General features: G+C 33.7%; 1 protein-coding gene across 1 annotated transcript; it reads right to left on the bottom strand.

The window, feature by feature from the left end:
• Window positions 1–294: 294 nt before the first annotated feature.
• Window positions 295–19,428, bottom strand: abcb6a (ATP binding cassette subfamily B member 6 (LAN blood group) a). Its single transcript, XM_073841925.1, has 20 exons — window positions 19,274–19,428; window positions 17,734–18,289; window positions 14,226–14,363; window positions 13,960–14,149; window positions 13,312–13,404; window positions 10,558–10,750; window positions 10,204–10,325; window positions 8,300–8,409; window positions 8,101–8,166; window positions 7,868–7,993; window positions 6,196–6,272; window positions 6,042–6,105; window positions 5,880–5,965; window positions 5,716–5,773; window positions 4,997–5,101; window positions 4,714–4,888; window positions 3,518–3,630; window positions 2,779–2,873; window positions 2,603–2,671; window positions 295–2,510 (listed from the first exon to the last, which is right to left on the bottom strand). The coding sequence occupies exons 2-20, from the start codon at window positions 18,247–18,249 to the stop codon at window positions 2,351–2,353; spliced, it is 2,556 nt and encodes an 851-aa protein (XP_073698026.1). The 5' UTR covers window positions 18,250–18,289; window positions 19,274–19,428; the 3' UTR covers window positions 295–2,350.
• Window positions 19,429–21,009: the final 1,581 nt, after the last annotated feature.

The following is a 21,009-nucleotide window of genomic DNA, read 5'->3' as shown; positions in this document are numbered from 1 at the left end:
TTTGACTGGTAGTTTGTTCAAAGTAGTACCATTTTGTTTAGTTTATTTTATAAAATGTTTACAATCTGGCTCTTTCATAAAGTCTTTTTCAGTGGCAGGTTACGTGACATTAATAAAAAAAAATGCAGCGATCATTTTAAGGAACAGTATAAAACAAACAATAATAAACAAAATATTGTTTGTATTATTATTTTAGGGATATTTCTTGTAAACAAAATATGACTGCCATTTTAATGTACATACATTATTTTACACTAAGAACAATGTGATCAATAATCAGATGGAACAATAATATAAACTTATGTCCTTCTTTGCCTTTATTGTACAATAAAATTCACAAACAAAAGTCATACAAAACACTTTATCCGTCCTGTTGCGGCGAAGGAACATTCTGTCAGTTGCTATTTCTCCACCTGTTCTTTGAACATTCGTTAAAAACACTACTATAAAGCTTCTTTGTCTGTAAATCCACATAGTACAGCAAAAATACACCCCAATGGCTCATTTCAACCTTGTCCCCTGAGTTTAGTGTCAGTCCTATAAAGCGAGCGAGCTCCTTTGTCCCTTTAGTTGAACTGAAGTTGTACAGTACAGCCATCTATTGCATCTAAGCAATACATATCACCACACACACAAATGATCTTTAAGCACACAAAAGATCTTGAAGTAAAAAAGTCAGACAAATGTGCACATAATATAACAGAAATCAACTAAAACTGACTGACGAAATTATAACTCCATTCCTATAACTTTAAGCATAATCTTACTCTGTATAGAAATTCATACATGGGTATTTACTATTATACAATGGCACCAGAAATGTAATTATTCATTTTCAAATTAAATTACAAATTACAATCAGTTTTCGAATGTTCGCTGTAACAAAGAACAGCAAACAGGAAGCATCAGAAAATCAGTGTGACCAGAGAAAACCACTTAAATGACGGATTAAAATAAAATAAACCAAATGTACATTCAGCATAAATAGGTTATAGTAGTGCCATAATTGTCAGAGCATTATTTTATCCAATGCACAATAACACCTCTGTCAGCCTTCTCTCATTTACGGCAATAATAATTAGCATTATAAAAGCACTTTGAAGGAACTACAGTTGAGGTCAATAGTTTACATACACCTTGCAGAATCTCCAAAATGTGAATGATTTTACCAAAATAAGAGGGATTGTACACAATGCACGTTATTTTTATTTAGTAATGACCTGAATAAGATATTTCACATAAAAGATGTTTACATATAGTTGAATTAAAAAAAAACGACCCCATTCAAAAGTGTACATAAACTTGATTTTTAATACTGTTGTTACCTGAATGATTCACATCTGGGTTTTTTTTGTTTAGTGATAGTTGTTCATGAGTCCCTTGTTTGTCCTGAACAGTTAAACTGCCTGCTGTTCTTACAAAAAATCCTTCAGGTCCCACAAATTCTTTGGTTTTCAGCATTTTTGTGTATTTGAAACCTTTCCAACAATGACTGTATGATTTTGAGATCCATCTTTTTTTTCGCACCGAGGACAAATCTGAGACTCATATGCAACTATTACAGAAGGTTGAAATGCTCACCGATGCTTCAGAAGAAAAAACAATGCATTAAGGGCTGGGAGGTGAAAACTTATGAACAGAATGAAGATTTTGATCTTATTTTGCCTAAATATAATATTTTTTCACTTAGTACTGCCCTTCAGAAGCTACAGAAGATACATAATTGTATATTTTAATAGTAAGTTAAATTTACCCTGATCTTCAAAGTCAAATTTTTTCACCTCCTGGCTCTTAACGATCATACAACTATGTAATAGTTGAGTCCATCAGTTGTCCTCAGTGTGAAAAGATGGATCTCAAAATCATACAGTCATTGTTGGAAAGGGTTCAAATACACACAATTGCTGAAAAACCAAAGATTCTCTGGGACCTGAAGTGTTTTTCTCAGGACCAACAAGGGACTCATGAACTATCACTAAACAAAAAAAAAAAAACTGTGCATCAGGAATAAACACAATATAACGAATCAAGGTGATATAAACCTTTGAACGGGGTAATTTTTATAAATACAACTATTATTTTCTCTTGTGAACTACATGTAAATGACTTTTATACTACATTTTAAATGACTAAATAAAATATATCATGCATTTTGTATGATCCCTCTTATTTTGGGTCAAATAATTCACATTTTGCAGATTCTGAAAGATGTATATAAACTTTTGATCTCAACTGTAAGTGGGAAGTAATTCCAAAGGAATATAAAAAAAAAATCCTCAGGAAATATATCTACCATGTCAAAAAAGCTTTGGGTGAGCTAAAAATGCACACAAAACCAGATCTGATGTGTCTAATGTCCCTTGTGTCCTGCAGTGGATGTTTGCGGCTGTAGTTTCTCAGATTTCCTGTCTTTAGTCTCGGTGTCAGAGGCCGAGTCTGAATCCTGCGCCTGCTGCTGTTTCAGCCACATGTCTGAGTACAAGCCTCCCTTCGCCAACAGCTCCTCATGCCTACCACAAACAACAATACTGGACTTTAAACCACATAGCTCATGTATTAATCCATCTGAGTTTGTGTTCAGTATACCTTAAAATAAACCCACCTTCCTCTCTCCACAATCTGTCCATCACGAAGGACAAGAATCACATCGGCTCCAATCACAGTCGACAATCTACAATACGTACATCAAAGATTGATCAATGAAAAATTCTGTAATTTAGTTTCATGACTTGTTTTATGAGCATAATTGATGGAAGATTGATTTAATGATGTGTTTACCTGTGTGCCACCACAATGGTGGTTCTGTTGGCACAGACTTTAGCCAGTGAGGCCTGAATATTTCGCTCTGTCTGTGTGTCCAGAGCAGACGTGGCCTATGGGTAGACGATAAGTCATTTAGTCTTTAGAAATGTTGTGCTTTACACAAATGAATCTCTTTCACAAATAATCTGAGTTTTTGCTCTAACGAAAACAAGACAATTGCATTAGCCCAAAATCCTTCACCGCATATTCAACTTCAAATATGTGACCCTGGACCACAAAACCAGTCATAAAGGTCCGTTTTTGGAAAATCTAAAACCTGAGGGTGCCAAAAATCAAAATATTGATAAAATCACCTTTAAAGTTGTCCAAATGAGGTCCTTAGAAATGCATATCACTAATCAAAAATTAATATTAAGTATTTGATACATTTATGGGAGGACATTTACGTAATATCTTCATGGAACATGATCTTTACTTAATATCCTAATGATTTTTGGCATAAAAGAAAAATCAACAATTTTGACCCGTACAATGTATTTTTGGCTATTGCTACAAATATTTAACAGTTTGGGGTCAGTAAGATAAGTCTCTTATGCTCATCAAGGCTGCATGCAACTGAACAAAAATAAAATAATAATTTCCTAAACTTGCTGAAACAATTGAAAAACTTCACATAAGTCATACAAATAAGCAGAACTGGGATAGTTCCCACATTGTGTATGGATTCTCCCATCATGCATTGGTGATGTCTTACCTCATCGAGGAGGATGATCTGTGGCGCTTTAAGGATAGTGCGAGCGATGGCGACTCTCTGCTTCTCTCCTCCACTCCACTTTAGCCCCCTCTCACCCACCTGAGTTTCATAGCCTACAAATAAATTTCAGTTATGAATATCAGCTATAATCTCAAATATTATCTAGACTCAAAATGGATGGCATACTAGTGTTATTTTATTTTAGTGTATGTTTAAGTTGAGATAGATATTCATTTTAATTTTAGATAGCTTTATTTGTGTTTTTGCCATTTCATTTTTTTTAGTTACTATTATTATTTTTTAAACTATATATTTTTATTATATTTTTAAGTTAAACTAAACTATTTCATACATTTCATATAAGCACATTTATAATTGTCACGTTTTGTAAATTCATGAATATTACCCCATGATTTACTCATCCTCAAGCCATCCTTGGTGTATATGACTTTCTTCTTTCAGACGAATACAATTGGAGTTATATTTAAAAATGTTCTGGTTCTTCAATGCTTTATAATGGCAGTGAATGGGTGTTGAGATTTTGAAGTCCAATAAAGTGCATCCATCCATCATAAAAAGTCCTCCACATGGCTCCAGGGGGGTTAATAAAGGCCTTCTGAAGTAAACTGATGCATTTTTGTGAGAGAAATACCCATATTTAAAACTTTACAATCTGTAAACTCTATCTTCCGCTAACTGTTGTACAGTTAAACTCCGTAAGCTCCAGTGAGAATAAGCTAGTCTCGCAAGAAGCAATGTTTGTTTATAGGAGCAAAGCAAGCAAAGTTTCTTTTGTTAAACAGTTATATATATTTGTATTCTATTGTGTACATGCATACAACAGTTAAACTAGAGATTAAGGTTAATAAAGTTGTAAATATGGATATTTTTCTTACAAAAACACATTTATTTTCTTCAGAAGGCCTTTATTAACCCCCCGGAGGCCGTGTGGGGCACTTTTTATGATGGATGGACGCAGTTTATTGGACTTCAAAATCTCAACACCCATTCACTGCCATTATAAAACTTGAAAGAGCCAGGATATTTTTAAATATAACTCTGATTGTATTCATCTGAACGAAAAGTCATATACACCTAGGATGGCTTGAGGGATTATTTAAATTATTGGTGAACTAATGTCATTTCAATGCTGCAAAGTTGTAGATTTTATATCCATGAAATGTAGCGGTTCTCACCCTCCGGGAAGGTTATGATTTTGTCATGGATGTCAGCAGCGATCGCAGCCTCCTCCACCTCCTGGTCAGAAGCAGTAACTCGACCGTAGCGGATGTTGTCTCGAATGTTGTCATTAAACAGGACGGTATCTTGAGGTACGACACCAATGTGAGCACGCAGAGAGGACTGCTTCACCTGAGACACAACCAGACAGCCACATTTAGTGCAATTTAATTTGATGTGACAGGAATTTATAGGGAATGTTTGGTTGCCCTTTTGCGCTTTCATCAATGGCAGGTTTACCTTTGAGATGTCTTGGCCGTCTATTTTTACACACCCGCCTTGGACGTCATAGAAACGGAAAAGCAGGCGGATGATGGTGCTTTTTCCTGATCCAGACTGTCCGACCTGAAATAAAAAAAAAATGCTTAAACATACACTAGCAGTCAAAAGTTTTTGAACAGTAAGATTTTTAATGTTTTTAAAAAAAGCCTCTTCTGCTCACCAAGCCTGCATTTATTTCATCCAAAGTACAGCAAAAACAGTACAATTTTGAAATTTTGGTAAAATAACTATTTGAATATATTTTAAAATGTTTCAAAAAGCATATATAATCAATATAATCTTTTTTGTTATGTTACAAATGATTTATATTTCAGATAAATGCTGTTCTTCTGAACTTCCTATTCATCAAAGAAACCTGAAAAAAAATCTATTCAGCTGTTTTCAACATAATAACAATAATAAAGGTTTTTTGAGCAGCAAATCAGAATATTAGAATGATTTCTGAAGGATCATGTGACTGAAGTAATGATGGTATAAATTCAGCTTCAAAATCACAGGAATAAATTACATTTTAAAATATATTCAAATAGAAAACAGTTATTTTAAATAGTAAAAGTATTTAAAATTTTTTACTGTTTTGCTGAATTTTGTATGAAATAAACGCAGGCTTGGAGAGCAGAGTCTTCTTTAAAAACATTAAAAATCTTACTGAATAGAATAGAATAGAATAGACTTACAAGTGCAACTGTTTGTCCAGGGAGAACGGTAAAAGAGACATCTTTCAGAATCTCCTTGCTGCAAAAATATCCACATTGCATAAAAAAGCTTGAGTGAGTATTGCTTATTTAGGACACAAATTATTACAAAATCCATAAAAACAAATATGACTGAAGCTGCTGACCCTTGCGTGTAGCTGAAGGAGACATTCTCAAACTCTACTTTTCCTTGTTTGTAGTTCAGGCTTCCTGCGTTGACATCATCCTTCACCTAAATCAGATCATCATGTTTTTAATTGTTCAAAAGCTTCTGCTAAATAAATTTAAATGAAAAACCATGCACTCACCTCCTCTTCCTCAGTGAAGAGCTTGAACATGCTTTCCATATCGATAAAGGAGTTCTGGATCATTCTGTTAGAGGAAAGATACATGTTTACTGTTGGATGTTCATTTTTTTTTAAATATATAGTTATCTATACACTGATAAGAAAAGCTTCATACCTGTAGTATGTTCCAAACCAGTTGAGAGGAGTGTAGAGCTGGATGATGTACGTCCCAAACAGCACATAATCTCCTACCTGGAAGACCACGATGAGTTAAATGTAATTTATGTCACATGATGAAAATGATGTTGAAATATGCTCTTACGCTCAAAAAGACTATGCAGTAAAACTGTAATATTGCGTATATATTTCCTGTAATGCCTAACGATAAACTGAATGCACCTTTGCTGAATGTTCAAGTATTTTTGAACAGTAGTGTACATTTCCACTACCAGATTTTTTGTGATTTTTTAAAGTCTCTTCTGCTCCCCAAGCCTGCATTTATTTTATCCAAAGTACAGAAAAACAGTACAATTTTGAAATATTTGTATTATTTAAAATAACTGTTTTCTATTTGAATAAATTATAAAATGTAATTTATTCCTGTGATTTCAAAGCATATTTTTTCAGCATCATTAATTCAGTCACAAGACCCTTTAGAAATCATTATATTCTGATTGGCTGCTCAAAAAGTTAAAAGTTCAGAAGAACAGCATTTACCTGAAATACAACTCTATTGTAACATTATAAATGTCTTTATCATCACGTTTGACCAATTTAAATATGTTACAAAAGCTTTTTATTTCAGATACACGCTGATCGTTGGATCTTGAAAAAATGCACTCAACTGTTCAGAATAACAGCAAATCAGCATTAGATTCTTGAAGGATCATGTGACACTGAAGACTAGAGTAATGCTGAAAATGTAACTTTGATTACAGGAATTAATTACATTTGAAAATATATTAATATACAAAACAGTTATTTTAAAATTCTACTGTTTTGCTGTACTTCAGATCAAATAAATGGAGGCTTGGTTAGCAGAAGAGACTTCTTTAAAAACATTAAAAATCGTACTTGAAAAAACTTTTGACTGGTAATTTCTGTTCCTTCTTTTTATTTATTTTTTTAAATATCTTTGCTGCTATAATCCATCTATTGTTTAAGGTGAGACACAGCAGGTGAATAGGGTCAATTATTGAAAATAATGAAATGAAATATGCGCTAATTTGCATACATTTCTAGTACAAAAATCTAAACACTGGATGAAGTCAGTTTCAAAATTCGTGTTAATTTTTTTTGACATATTAGAGTCAAATGCTTTTACAGAGGGAATTGTGGGTATCTCATTTTGTCACAACATAATGCAGAAAAAACTTAGAACAGACAGAAAACACTATTTTTATTTTATTTTTACAATTTTGGGGGGAATAAAATTAATAAAATCAAGCAAATTATATGAACAAATTCCTCTGTAAAAACCTTTAGAGTATAGACAGGAATAAAAATTTAGAGTTCGGTGAGGGTAAGTGCTACTGAAGTGGAGATTTATGGCTCAGTGTAGAAGAAAAAAACTCATTTTGAGAAAACGGCCTTTAAAAAATATGTATTGTAATTGAAATCTATTGACACAAATAGATAAAGTGCTATAAAAGAAACACTTAACAGTGTCTTTTGGGTGTTTTCTTTCCAATAGACTGAAAAAACACTTGATGAAACACCAAAGGCCAAAATCTCAAACTTGACAGGTGCATGAAAAAATGTGTTTTTGCCTGCAGTGTCTCCCCTTAATGATTTCAGAATTATCTGGCAGTGGTCTGATATCTGAAGTGTCCTGACTGTTTTCATACCTGAAACTTTCCCTCTGTCACAAAGTACGCACAAAGCAAAGATCCGGTCAGAAGTCCCATGCCGATGATGAGATTCTGCGTTTGATTTAGGAGCGCCAGAGACGCGTTGGTCTTCCACTCTGATACCTGAGCAAATGAAAAAGTGTCATTTATTTATATGACTGCTAGCTCTTCAACCTTAAATTCATTTCAAATCAGTTACCTAAAAATAGTGATGAAACAACAAATGTTACCTGATATTTCAAGATGGCATCCTCAAAGCGACTCACTTCATAGCCCTCTGCATTGTAATATTTCACCTGTTGACAATATCATAAATCAATCACAGCAGCATATGCAATGCATATTATGTGTATTATTTTGCATAGCACCAGTTTGCTATTCTTCGTAACACACATTCTGATGCCTTAGTCAAATATAGCGAAGCCGTACCGTCTCAAAGTTCAATAAAGAGTCCACAGCTTTTGATTTAGCATTGTTATCTTGTGTGTTCATATCTCGTCTGTACTTGGTTCTCCATTCAGTGATAACAATGGTGAGAGCTGAAAGAGACACAGATAACAGCAATCAATCAATGCATCAAATGCTCATCTGATATAGTTCAAATCGTATTTCTTTGGTGACTACTAAGATGAAAGAATCAAAAACAATATTGCACTACAATTTAGGTATGTTCAAAACTACTGTACACACTATTTGTGAAGTATGCAAAGTAAAATCAAGCGTGATTTTAAAATAATCGTTTTTATTTTTAAATAAACATAGAGTGATATTTTATTCTGTATTATACACTACCAGTCAATGGTTTTAGAACAGTAAGATTTTAATATATATATATATATATATATATATATATTTTTTTTTTTTAAAGTCTCTTCTGCTCACCAAGCCTGCATTTATTTGATCCAAAATATATTAAAAAAAAATGTAAAAATTGCTAAAAAATTTTACTATTTAAAATAATTGTTTTCTGTGTGAATATATTTTTAAAATTTAATTTATTCCTGTGATCAAAGCTGAATTTTTAGCATCATTACTCCAGTCACATTATCCTTCAGAAATCATTCTAATATTCTTATTTGCTGTTCAAAGAACATTTATTATTATGAGTAGGTTTTTTCAGGATTCTTTGAAGAACAGAAAGATTCAACAATCAGCATTTATCTGAAATAAAACGCTTTTGTAACTTTGTACACTATACCATTCAAAACCTTGAAGTCAGTATAATTTTTTTTGTTTGTTTTTCGGGCAAGAAATTATAGAAATTAATACTTTAGTTTAGCAAGGATGCTTTAAATTGATCAAAAGTGACAATAAAGAAATGTATAATTTAATAAATTTAATAATTTATTTCTATTTCAGATTAATGCTGTTCATCTGAACTTTCTATTCATCAAAGAAACCTGAAAAAAAATCTACTCAGCTGTTTTAAACATTATAATAAATGATTTTTGAAGGATTGTGCAACTGGAGTAATGACGCTAAAAATTCAGCTTTGAAATCACAGGAATAAATAACATTTTTAAATATATTCAATATAAACAGTTATTTTATTGAATAAAAAAAAATATTTTAAAATTGCACTGTTTTTGACTGGTAGTGTATACTACTTAAGTATTTTTTATATCAGATTGAATTTCTACTGAATTCATACAGTTTGCATCATATTTTGACATATGCTTTAGTCATTTGTATTATGTTTCATATCTTTTTTTACACATCTATTTATGTATTTCACATCACATTAGTACTTTATTAGTACTTCAGTTGTGAAGGCAACATTTCTTATTTTTCATGTAAGTTTTTCATCTTATATTTATATTTTGTCATTTTAGCTTTATTTCTGAAAGTGAACTGAAAGTTATTTTTAATCATTTTTGTTAACAATAAAAAACTAATGTGGCAAAAAATAGAGCACACGTTTGCATACTGCATTCCGTTTCCATGCTACACTTACAAAAGGCAGTATAAATTATGTTCTGCACAATATGCTAGCATTCAAGCTCGCTATTATTCAATTACACACCTAAACCAGCTAAACAAGGTATTCAAATTTAACTTGCCATTTAAGTGTAAACAATACCTTACATTAGAATATTTCCCTATACACAGTTATTGCATTACTTAAATTTACTTCTACTTTTAATACTTTCCTTTCACAGGTTACATTAGATTAGATTCTTTATTATCATTGTACAAGCATACAATGAAATTATGGTGCACTCAGGGACAGGATTCAGAAAAGTAACCACAAATGAAGCAACTACAGTATTTATAATCAGCAATGTGTGTGTTTATGTATTTACATTTAGAAATAACCATTGTTAGATACTTACTGAGGTAGAGGGCCATGCAAACGAAGACTATAAGGCCAAACCAGGCATTGAAATTGGATATGAAATAGACAATGGCGATGACAATGTCAGCCATAGTGGGGAAGATGCTGAACACGATGTAGCTGTCAGATTAAACAAAAAATACATTTATATGTCATAAACTGAGATCACTTTTACAGCACAAGCACACTGAGTTTTATTTGCATGAATGCTAATGCATCCAAGATTAATATTGCACACAGACCTACTTGACCTTGTTTATACTTGCATTTAAATGCAAACAGCTTGAGATAAGAAGGTCTGTAGTATCTAGATGCAGTAGCTGTTCAATTTAAAACATTTTTTAGCTCTCACCTCAGCAGACTGTTGATGGATGAAGTTCCTCTGTCGATGCTTCTCAGGACGTCCCCCGTGCGGCGACCCAGGTGCCAGCGCAGAGACAGAGAGTGTAGATGAGCGAAGAGACGCACCTGGACCACACGGTTTGTGTACTGCTGCACTCGGATCCACAGGAACGAACGCATGTTACTTACAAACCCAGACGCACCTGCAGATGGAAACAAATGGAGATCAGATTGTGGTTGGATTCTAAAGGATATTCAACATCACACAAAGAAATTATTAAAGGTATAGTTCACCCAAAAATGAAAATTTGACGTTTATCTGCTTACCCCCAGGGCATCCAAGATGTAAGTGACTTTGTTTCTTCGGTAGAACACAAACAAAGATTTTTAACTCAAACGGTTGCAGTCTGTCAGTCATATAATGGCAGTCAATAGTTACCAAATCTTTAAGAGTAAAAAAACATGCACAGACTAAACCAAATTAAACCCTGCAGCTCGTGACGATACATTGAGGTCTTATGACACAAAACGATCGGTCTGTGCAAAAAACTGGACAGTATTTATATCTCATGAATAGGGATGCACCGATCATGATTTTTCATGGCCGATTCCGATACCGATTTTTTTACAAGCAAGCTCCGATTCCGATACCGATACCGATTTTTCAAAAACAAGAAGTTATGCAAGTAAACAACATAAACAACATGTTTATTTAGTATTTAACAGGCCAAACTGGCTTTGGCTATTGAAACAAAAGCATCTGACAAATTAAATTAAATAAATTAAAAAAATATTAAATTAAATACAGTTTAATAAGTAAAACGTGCTTTTAGTAAAGTAAAACAGTAAGCCAACAGTTTTGTCACAAGTGAGTTTGTTTCTTTTTTCATCTATCACGTGAAAAGCTGAGCTGAACAAACGTTCGCTGTCCACACTTGTGCAGGGCGCGGACAGGTACGCTCGCGCAACTTCAGCGAGCGCAGGAAAGCGGCTCTTATTTGTGCACCAGTACAACAACGGCTGGTCGCTTCTTGGTATCTGTGCTTCAGACAGATAGGTCTGCATTAAAACCTCCACACAAGTGACATGTTTCTGAATGAATCGAATGCCGCGGCCGATTTATGGCCGGTCAACCGGTGCATCCCTATTCATAAATTTATATTTATACCTCAATGTATCGTCAAGAGCCGCAGGGTTTAATTTGCTTTTGTCTGTGTACTGTATGCTTTTTTTTACTCTTAAATATTTGGTGCCCATTGACTGCCATTATATGACTGACGGACTGCAACGGTTTGAGTTAAAAATATTTGTTTGTGTTCCACTGAAGAAACAAAGTCACCTACATCTTGGATGCCCTGGGGGTAAGCAGATAAACATCAAATTTTTATTTTTGGGTGAACTATCCTTTTAAAAGGGGACATTGGATGTCTATTTTCCACAAATTATTATGATTTCTTTACAGTCTTTATTAACAGTCTGCAACATGCTTTGGTTAAAATTCCACAATTGTTGTGTAAAACAACACCGTTTTTACCTTGTCGAAAACAGCTCTGTTTACAGAGATCCATTTCGGTGCATGACTCTTTAAATGATAATGAGCTATTGGGCTGGGCTTGAGCAATATGACGTCATATTGCTCAGAAAGTCAAAATGTCTTGAAAATTGAGACCGTTTAGGTTTTTTTGGAGATTAAAAAAAGATTTTTTAAAGGATTTTTTTCATTGTAGGGTGGTTGAAGTGTTTTTTTTTTTTAGGAAAGAAATTATAGAAATTAGTACTTTTATTTAGCGAGGATGCTTTAAATTGATCAAAAGTGATGGTAAAGAAATTTACAATGTTACAACAGATTTCAGATAAATGCTATTTTTCTGAACTTTCTATTCATCAAAGAAACCTGCATTTATTTGATTAAGAATACAGAAAAAAGCAGTAACACTGCAAAATGTTATTACAACATAAAACAATGTTTTTTACTTTAGTATATATAATTTTATATAATATAATATATATATATACATACACTTAAATGTATTCCTGTGATCCTCCAGTCTTAAATGTCACATGATCCTTCAGAAATCATTCTTATATGCTCATTTATTATTAGAATTATCAACGTTGGAAACAGTTGTGCTGCCAAATATTTTTCTTTTCCTTATTGGATGAATAAAAATTAAAAAGAACAGCATTTGTTCAAAAATCTATGTAAAATCTATGCTATCACTTTTTAGTAATTCAACACATCCTTGGTGAATAAAAGTATTAATTTCTTTCAAAAAAACAAAAAGAAGGAATAAAAATTACTGACCCCAAACTTTTAAACAGTATTTTTTTTTTGTATATTGTTAGAAATCCTTTTTAGAATCCTGAAAAAAAAGTATCACAGGTTTCCAGAAAAATAGCGAGCAGCACAACTGTTTTCAACATTGATAATAAATCAGCATATTAGAATGATTTCTGAAGGATCATGTGACAATGAAGACTGTGGTAAGTATGCTGAAAATGTAGCTTTGTATCACAGGAATAAATGACATTTTAAAATATATTCACATTGAAAACAATTATTTTAAATTGAACTAATATTTCACAACATTACATTTTTTCTGTATTTTTGATCAAATAAATGCAGCCTTGATGAAGCGTCTTTAAAAATTATTATCATATCTCATTGATCCCAAACCTTTGAGTGGCAGCGTATATGCAAACACCATGTTAAACTAAATTTTACATATGATATCCCCTTTAAATTAGGGAAATATTTCCTTACCAGCTCCACCTCCCTGAAAGAACTTCAGAAGCGCATAAACACACACTGTAGTGGCTAGAGTTTTCCAAGAGCTCCCATCTGTCAGCTGGTTCACTGTGAGTGTGAAAGGAGGTAATCAATGGGTTAGCACGTAATATATGTGACCCTGGACCACAAAACCAGTCATAAGGTTAAATTTTACAAAACTGAGATGTATACATCATATGAAAGCTCAATAAATAAGCTTTCTATTGATGTATAGTTTGTTAGGATAGGACAATATTTGGCCGAGATACATCTATTTGAAAATCTGGAATCTGAGGGTGCAAAAAAATCAAAATACTGAGAAAATCACCTTTAAAGTTGTCCAAATTAAGTTCTTAACAATGCATATTACTAATCAAAAATTACATTTTGATAGGTTTACAGTAGGAATTTTACAAAAAATGTTAATGTAACATGATCTTTACTTAATTTCCTAATGATTTTTGACATAAAAGAAAAATCAATCATTTTGACCCATACAAAGTATTTTTGGCTATTGCTACAAATATACCCCAGCGACTTAAGACTGGTTTTGTGGTCCAGGGTCACATATATACACACACATACTGTACTGTACATAGATATATAATTGAATCTTGACTGAATAAGACTCTTATTCTGTACCTATGTTCTTGTAGTAGATGGGCACAAACACATTAATGACGCGCTCCACTGCCAGCATCCCGAGACAAAGCAGAACCAGCAGCTGGAGCAGGACGTTGCCTTTAGGCCACATGTACGGCACTAACAGACGCACCTTCTTCCCAAAATCTTTCCACGTAGACTGATTCTCATTAGAATTGCCCAAGAGAGGCTGAAAACAAGTAAGAGATGTATTAGGTTAATTATTATTACAAGAGTAAGATTAAAGAGTAAATGTAATGTCTTACTGTTCCGTGCTCCACGTCTCTCTCGTCTTCATTGACCAGAAGCATGTAGGGTCGGCGAGGTAAGCCTGGAGCTTTGAGGCCTAACAGGAACAGCAAACCTGAGCTGAAGTACCGCACCAGCCAGAAAGCAAACTCCATCTGCAGACGATGAATATTATGTACACAGTGATTATGATTTGCTATTGTTTGTATATGCTAGAATCATGCACCTTTTTCATGTGAAAGAGTAAAGAGTGACATTATTATAATGTGTCTCACATTTTGAGCAGGGTTGCCAGGTCTCCAAAAGAAAAAATAACAGTTGCCCAACTGCTATTCAACACTATGCCAAATAAAAAAAAAAAAATTCTAGTTCTTTTCCCCTCCATCGAAATCGCAAAATTACTTTGACCTCCAGACTAAAAAAAACAACTCGTGGAAACAGTGTAAAAGTAGCCCAATTCTGCAGGAAAATCACAGACTTGGCAACACTGATTTTGATCGTTTTAGTCAAAAGCTTTTAAACAAAAAATCTTTAAAGATTTTTTAAATGTTTTTTTTTTTTTTCAATAAAAAATTATTTTGTGGCATGGATTTGATTGCAGTTTATCCAGATTTACTTTTCTGTTTTTAATGGATTTAATGTTAATAAAATGGATTTAATGTTTAATAACGTTTAACATATAATACATAATGTTTAGCATCACTAAGTTTTTTTTTTGTTTTTTTGTTTTTTAAGATGTCTCTTATATTCCAGTTTTTTTTTTTATAAAAAATACAGGGAAAAAATATTATGAAATATTATTGCAATGTAAAATAACAGTTTTCTATTTTGATGGATTTTAAAATATAATTTATTTCTGTGATGTAAAGCTGAATTTGCATCAGCCATTAATCCAGTATTCAGTGTCACACAATCTTTCAGAAATCATTCTAATATGCTAATCTGTTATCAATGTTGGAAACAGTTTGCAATTTATCCAGATTTACATTTCCATTTTTAATGGATTTAATGTTAATAAAATTAATTTAATATTTCATAATGTTTAATATATAATATGTAACGTTTGGGATCAGTAAGATTTTTTTTTTTTAAATAAGACTCTTATGTTTCAGTTTATTTGATAAAAAATACAGAAAAAAATTTATTAAATATTACTGCAATGTAAAATAACAGTTTTCTATTTTAATACATTTTAAAATATAATTTATTTCTCTGATGTAAAGCTGAATTTTCATCAGCCATTAATCCAGCCCTCAGTGTCACACGATCTTTCAGAAATCATTCTCATATGCTAATCTATTATCAGTTTTGGAAATTTTTTTTTTTTTTTAAACCTGTGATACTTTTTTCAGGATTCTTTGATGAATGAAAAAGTTTAAAAGAGCAGCATTTTTTTTTTTTCAAAACAGAAATCTTTCTAAGAATATATGTCATTACTATTATTTTTTTTTATCAATTTGACACATCCTTGCTGAATAAAAGTATTAATTTCTTAAATTTACTGACCCCAAACTTTGAACAGTTGTTACTAAAGATTACTGTTTTAAATAAATGCTGTTGTTTCTAAAGTTTTATTCATTAAAAATCCTAAAACAAATCTCACAGATTCCAAAAAAAATATTAAGCAGCACAGCTGTTTCCAACATTGATAGCAAATCAGTCTTGTGACAGTGAAGACTGGAGTAATGATGCTGAAAATTCAGCTTTGCATCACAGGAATAAATTCTATTTTATAGTATATTAAAATAGATATAGATATTACTTTAATATTATTTTTTTCTGTATTTTTAATAAATTAAACACAGCCTTGATGAACAGAAAAGACTTCTTTTAAAAACATAAAAAAAATCAAACTGATCCCAAACATTTTAATGGTGTTTTTAAGAATATAATTTATTTTTATTGTATTATTTTTATTTTTATTTATTTATGTATTTATTTATTTATTTGAAAACTGGACTGTTTTTGTAAACTCTCATTAAGGAAAATCTAGCAAATTTGTTGCCATTTTTACAACATGCTTTCAACTTCTACATTCAATATTTAAATTGTAAAGCAAGACTAGTGTGAGTAAAGTGAAACTTCCATGTCATGAAGTGTCACAAAAATCTTAAACAGTTGGGGTGTGGCTAATGCGGGCAAAAAGGCATGCAGCTAGAACTGACCATGACTCAACAGTATTTACAAAGTCACTGCTTACTATTTAAAGACACATAGCGACTCGACAATATTGTTTTGTGATGACGATTAAACATGACAGAATTGCTGTGTCATTCAGAGTTGATAAACCTCATCTGTTGAATCCTGAATATTCACAAATTTCACACTACTACCAAAATGCTAAGTCATGGTGTGTGAGCAGGGTTCTTACATCTGTCACCACTTCACAGAACAACCGCATCTGTGCCAAAGGTTATGGTACAGAAATATATAACACTATACAAAAGCACTAAAAATTACCCTAAATAGTACAAATTGGTGCATTACTTGACATTCAAGCTATTACTTTCCATCTTATGGATGATAAACAAGCAAAATAAAATCCCATATACAGTGCCTTGCGAAATTATTCGTACACCCCTTCATTTTTTTCTGTTTTGTTGATGCCTTATGTTAAACTACTTCAAATTACTTTTTTTCCCACATCAATCTACACTCCCTACTCCATAATGGCAAAGCAAAAAATTGGTTTTTAACATTTGTGCAAATTTTTAAAAAAATAAAAAACTGAAAAGATCCCGTTGCATAAGTATTTATACCCTTTTCTGAAACACTCGAAATTTAGCTCAGGAGCATTCATATTGCTTCTAGATGTTACTACACTTCGAGTGGCATTAAACTGTGGCAAATTCATTTGAATGAGTATGATTTAGAAAGACACACCTCTCAGAAAACGTCTAACAGCTGAAAATGCATATCAGAGCAAAAACCAAGTCCTGAGCTCAAGATAACTGCCTGCTGAGCTCAGTGACAGACTTGCGTTAAGACAATGATCTAGGGAAGCGTTCAGAAAAAAATCTGCTGCATTGAAGGTTCACAGAAGCATTATCCATAACAGAAGATGACTGGAACAACTAGGACTCTAGAAAATGTCTGCCAGCCCCCATCCAAGCTGACAGAGCTTGAGAGGTGAAAAGGTGAGGCAAAGAATGGCAGATAATTGCCAAATGCAGATGTGCAAAGCTTGTCACATCATACCCAAAAAGACCTCTGTAAAGGTGCTTCAACTATGTACTGAGTTAAGGGTATGAATACTTAGGCAATGTACTTAATCCAGTGTTTTATTTTGAATCAATTTGTAAAATTTGCAAATCTGGTTTTTGCTTTGTCATTATTATGGTGTATGGAGTGTAAATTGATGTGGGGAAAAACTCATTTAAAGCAGCATAAAGTTTAACATAATGCTGCAACAAAACAAAGTGTGAAAAAAATGAAGGGGTATGAATACTTTTTCAAGGCACTGTATTTACATTATTTCAACCATATGCAAATCAACTTTAAACAGTGTTCCAATCACACACATACCTGTTGATCAGATGTTTCTAGAGTCCACCACCACTGAGGGCTCATCCATGACGCAAACGCTAGGTTTTCAGCTGCAAATGCCACAGACCAGAACATTAACAGTACTGTACTGTGTCCTCTGGTTCTGTCCCGCACCAGAACCCTCCTCCTTTCCAGACGCAGCAGGGCCACGGCCCAAATCCAGCCCAGCATGGAGAGACAGCCGTACACAACCACGTATCCCGGCAGCTCTCCGCTCCGAGCGATTCGAAACACCATCCAGCCCAGAGCCTGCAGAACGAGCAGCACCGACAGGCTCACCTGGAGCCGGTAGAGTCGAGAGCGAGGGATGAACTTGGGCTCCATGTCTGTGCCGTATCGGCTGTAGCATATACACAGAAAGGTGCCGAAGAGGAAGGAGAGCATGAGGAGGACGGACGGCACCAGGGTAAAGTAGAAGCAAAAAGTCAGTCCGCCCTCCACCCAGACCTGCTGCATGGAGACCCCCGCTTCACAGTAACTCTTCATCTCCACCATGATGATTATGATGATAGTGCTGGATCCACACAAAGAATATCTGGGGGAAAAAAACATAAGGTGAGGAAATAAAAACTTGTATTTGCCACAACAAAAACATACAGTGGCAGTAACATAGTACAGGGATGGTATCAGATGGTATCTCCATATTACAGTATGGGGTTTACTCCAAGGCATTTACTATAAGGCACTAGGGCTGTCAAACAATTAATTGCGATTAATCGCCTTTAAAATAAAAGTTTGTGTTTGCATAATATGTGTGGGTTGGTGTACTGTGTATATTTGTATGTATATATAAATACGCACAAATACATTTGGTCTGTCAAACAATTTATCGTGACTTATTGCATCCAAAATAAAGGTTTGTGTTTGTACTAGGTACTAGGGCTGTCAAACAATTAATCGTGATTAATCGCATCCAAAATAAAAGTTTGTGTTTGTACTAGGTACTAGGGCTGTCAAACAATTAATCACGATTAATCGCATCCAAAATAAAAGATTGTGTTTGCATAATATGTGTGGATTGGTGTACAGTCTATATTTATATGTATAAATAAATATGCACACATACATTGAGAAAAGGTTTTTATTTTTAGGGCTGTCAAACGATTAATCGCATCCAAAATAAAAGTTTGTGTTTGCATAACGTCTGGGATGGTGTACTGTGTATATTTATACGCATTTATATACACACACATACATTAGAGAAAAGTTTTTATTTAGTTTAGGGTTGTCAAACGGTTAATCTAATTAATCGCATCCTAAATTAAAGTTTGTGTTTACATAATATGTGCGGGTTGGTGTACTGTGTATATTTATACATATATAAATATGCACACATACACATTCAACTTAATACACTACCATGACAAAATACATTGCATGCATGACACTGTACTACCATGCTACTGTATCATGTCCATAAAAAAAAACAATGTCATTTATTACCATGTGCATCAAATTGGTTTTACGATCATATAGCACGCTCATAACTTGTATTAGGCCAATAAGAAAATGAACTAACCTGTTTCAAATGTCACCGATATCCTTCCAGCTTTCGAGTGCGTCCTTGAATAATAATTCCCCTCAGATGAATGTTAACGCAGCGCTGCTAAAACATTTAAACGTCTGCATTTGCTGTATGTCCTTGCAGTCAGAAACTCACACCTTTTAACTCCACCATCCATGACTTACACAATAACACCGGGACAGACAAACGTCAGACCAAAGACGGGAGTTTGGTCAGACTTCTCAGGGTCCTAGTGCACTAAAAAGCACTAGTCATATGTAACAGCAAAGCGCTGTCGTGGGCGGTGTTACTTTTCTCAGCGCTGATAAGAATGGTTTAATCACAGTTCGTTATGATAACTGAACGATCGCTTTTTGAAAGATCCTTTTATTAACTGCAGGTGCAGTGGATTTCCATTCTATGTAAAATATGAAAGACTAATATTAATTGATTTAAACGTTTATAATTTTTACAACGCAAAATGTCTACGGTAAGACAGAAAACGTCCTAAGATTTAAATAGGACTCAATGGAAGAAATAGCTTTTGGAGCAGTTGAGCGCCCCCTGAAGGAATAAACTATTTTTTCGCATATTACACAGATGTTACATGACTAGCAATATTTCATGTACAGTCGTGGCCAAAAGTTTTGAGAATTACACAAATATTGGAAATTGGAAAAGTTGCTGCTTAAGTTTTTATAATAGCAATTTGCATATACTCCAGAATGTTATGAAGAATCAGATGAATTGCATAGTCCTTCTTTGCCATGAAAATTAACTTAATCCCGAAAAAAACTTTCCAAAGCTGCATTTCATTGCTGTCATTAAAGGACCTGCTGAGATCATTTCAGTAATCGTCTTGTTAACTCAGCTGAGAATGTTGACGAGCACAAGGCTGGAGATCATTATGTCAGGCTGATTGGGTTAGAATGGCAGACTTGACATGTTAAAAGGAGGGTGATGCTTGAAATCATTGTTCTTCCATTGTTAACCATGGTGACCTGCAAAGAAACGTGTGCAGCCATCATTGCATTGCATAAAAATGGCTTCACAGGCAAGGATATTGTGGCTACTAAGATTGCACCTAAATCAACAATTTATAGGATCATCAAGAACTTCAAGGAATAAGGTTCAATTCTTGTAAAGAAGGCTTCAGGGCGTCCAAGAAAGTCCAGCAAGCGCCAGGATGGTCTCCTAAAGAGGATTCAGCTGTGGGATCGGAGTGCCACCAGTGCAGAGCTTGCTCAGGAATGGCAGCAGGCAGGTGTAAGCGCATCTGCACGCACAGTGAGGCCAAGACTTTTGGAAGATGGCCTGGTGTTAAGAAGGGCAGCAAAGAAGCCACTTCTCTCCAAAAAAAACATCAGTGACAGATTGATCTTCTGCAAAAAGTATGGCGAATGGACTGCTGAGGACTGGGGCAAAATGCTGCAGTAAAAAGGTTTCATATGAGTTGTGCATATAATATGGGACGTCCTGAATAAGAACTGATCATTGTTTTTTTTCTACTTTTTAGAAATGGGGTCTATATACCCCGTTAAAATGTAATAATGTCCCATATCTAAAAAATGCTGCAGTAAAAAGGTTTCATATGAGTTTTGCATATAATATGGGCCGTCCTGAATAAGAACTGATCATTGTTTTTGTTTTTCCTACTTGTTAGAATCTAAAGTCTAATAATGTCCCATTTCTCAGAAAAGAACCGTCAAGTACACCAATAAATAAAATGGATATTAAAGCAGAAATGTTTC

Source organism: Garra rufa, chromosome 6 (genome assembly GCF_049309525.1).
Source record: "Garra rufa chromosome 6, GarRuf1.0, whole genome shotgun sequence".
Taxonomy (NCBI): Eukaryota; Metazoa; Chordata; class Actinopteri; order Cypriniformes; family Cyprinidae; genus Garra; species Garra rufa.
This window is presented reverse-complemented; position numbering and strand designations above follow the sequence as displayed.

What these genes read in the sequence shown, in the direction of transcription:
- abcb6a (XM_073841925.1), bottom strand. Translation starts at nt 18,249, where the DNA reads ATGGTGGAGATGAAGAGTTACTGTGAAGCGGGGGTCTCCATGCAGCAG. An exon ending in TAGAAACATCTGATCAACAG is followed by an intron (nt 14,364 to 17,733) that starts GTATGTGTGTGA and finishes CATCGTCTGCAG; the next exon opens with ATGGAGTTTGCTTTCTGGCT. An exon ending in CTGGACAAACAGTTGCACTT is followed by an intron (nt 5,102 to 5,715) that starts GTAAGTCTATTC and finishes TTTTTATTTCAG; the next exon opens with GTCGGACAGTCTGGATCAGG.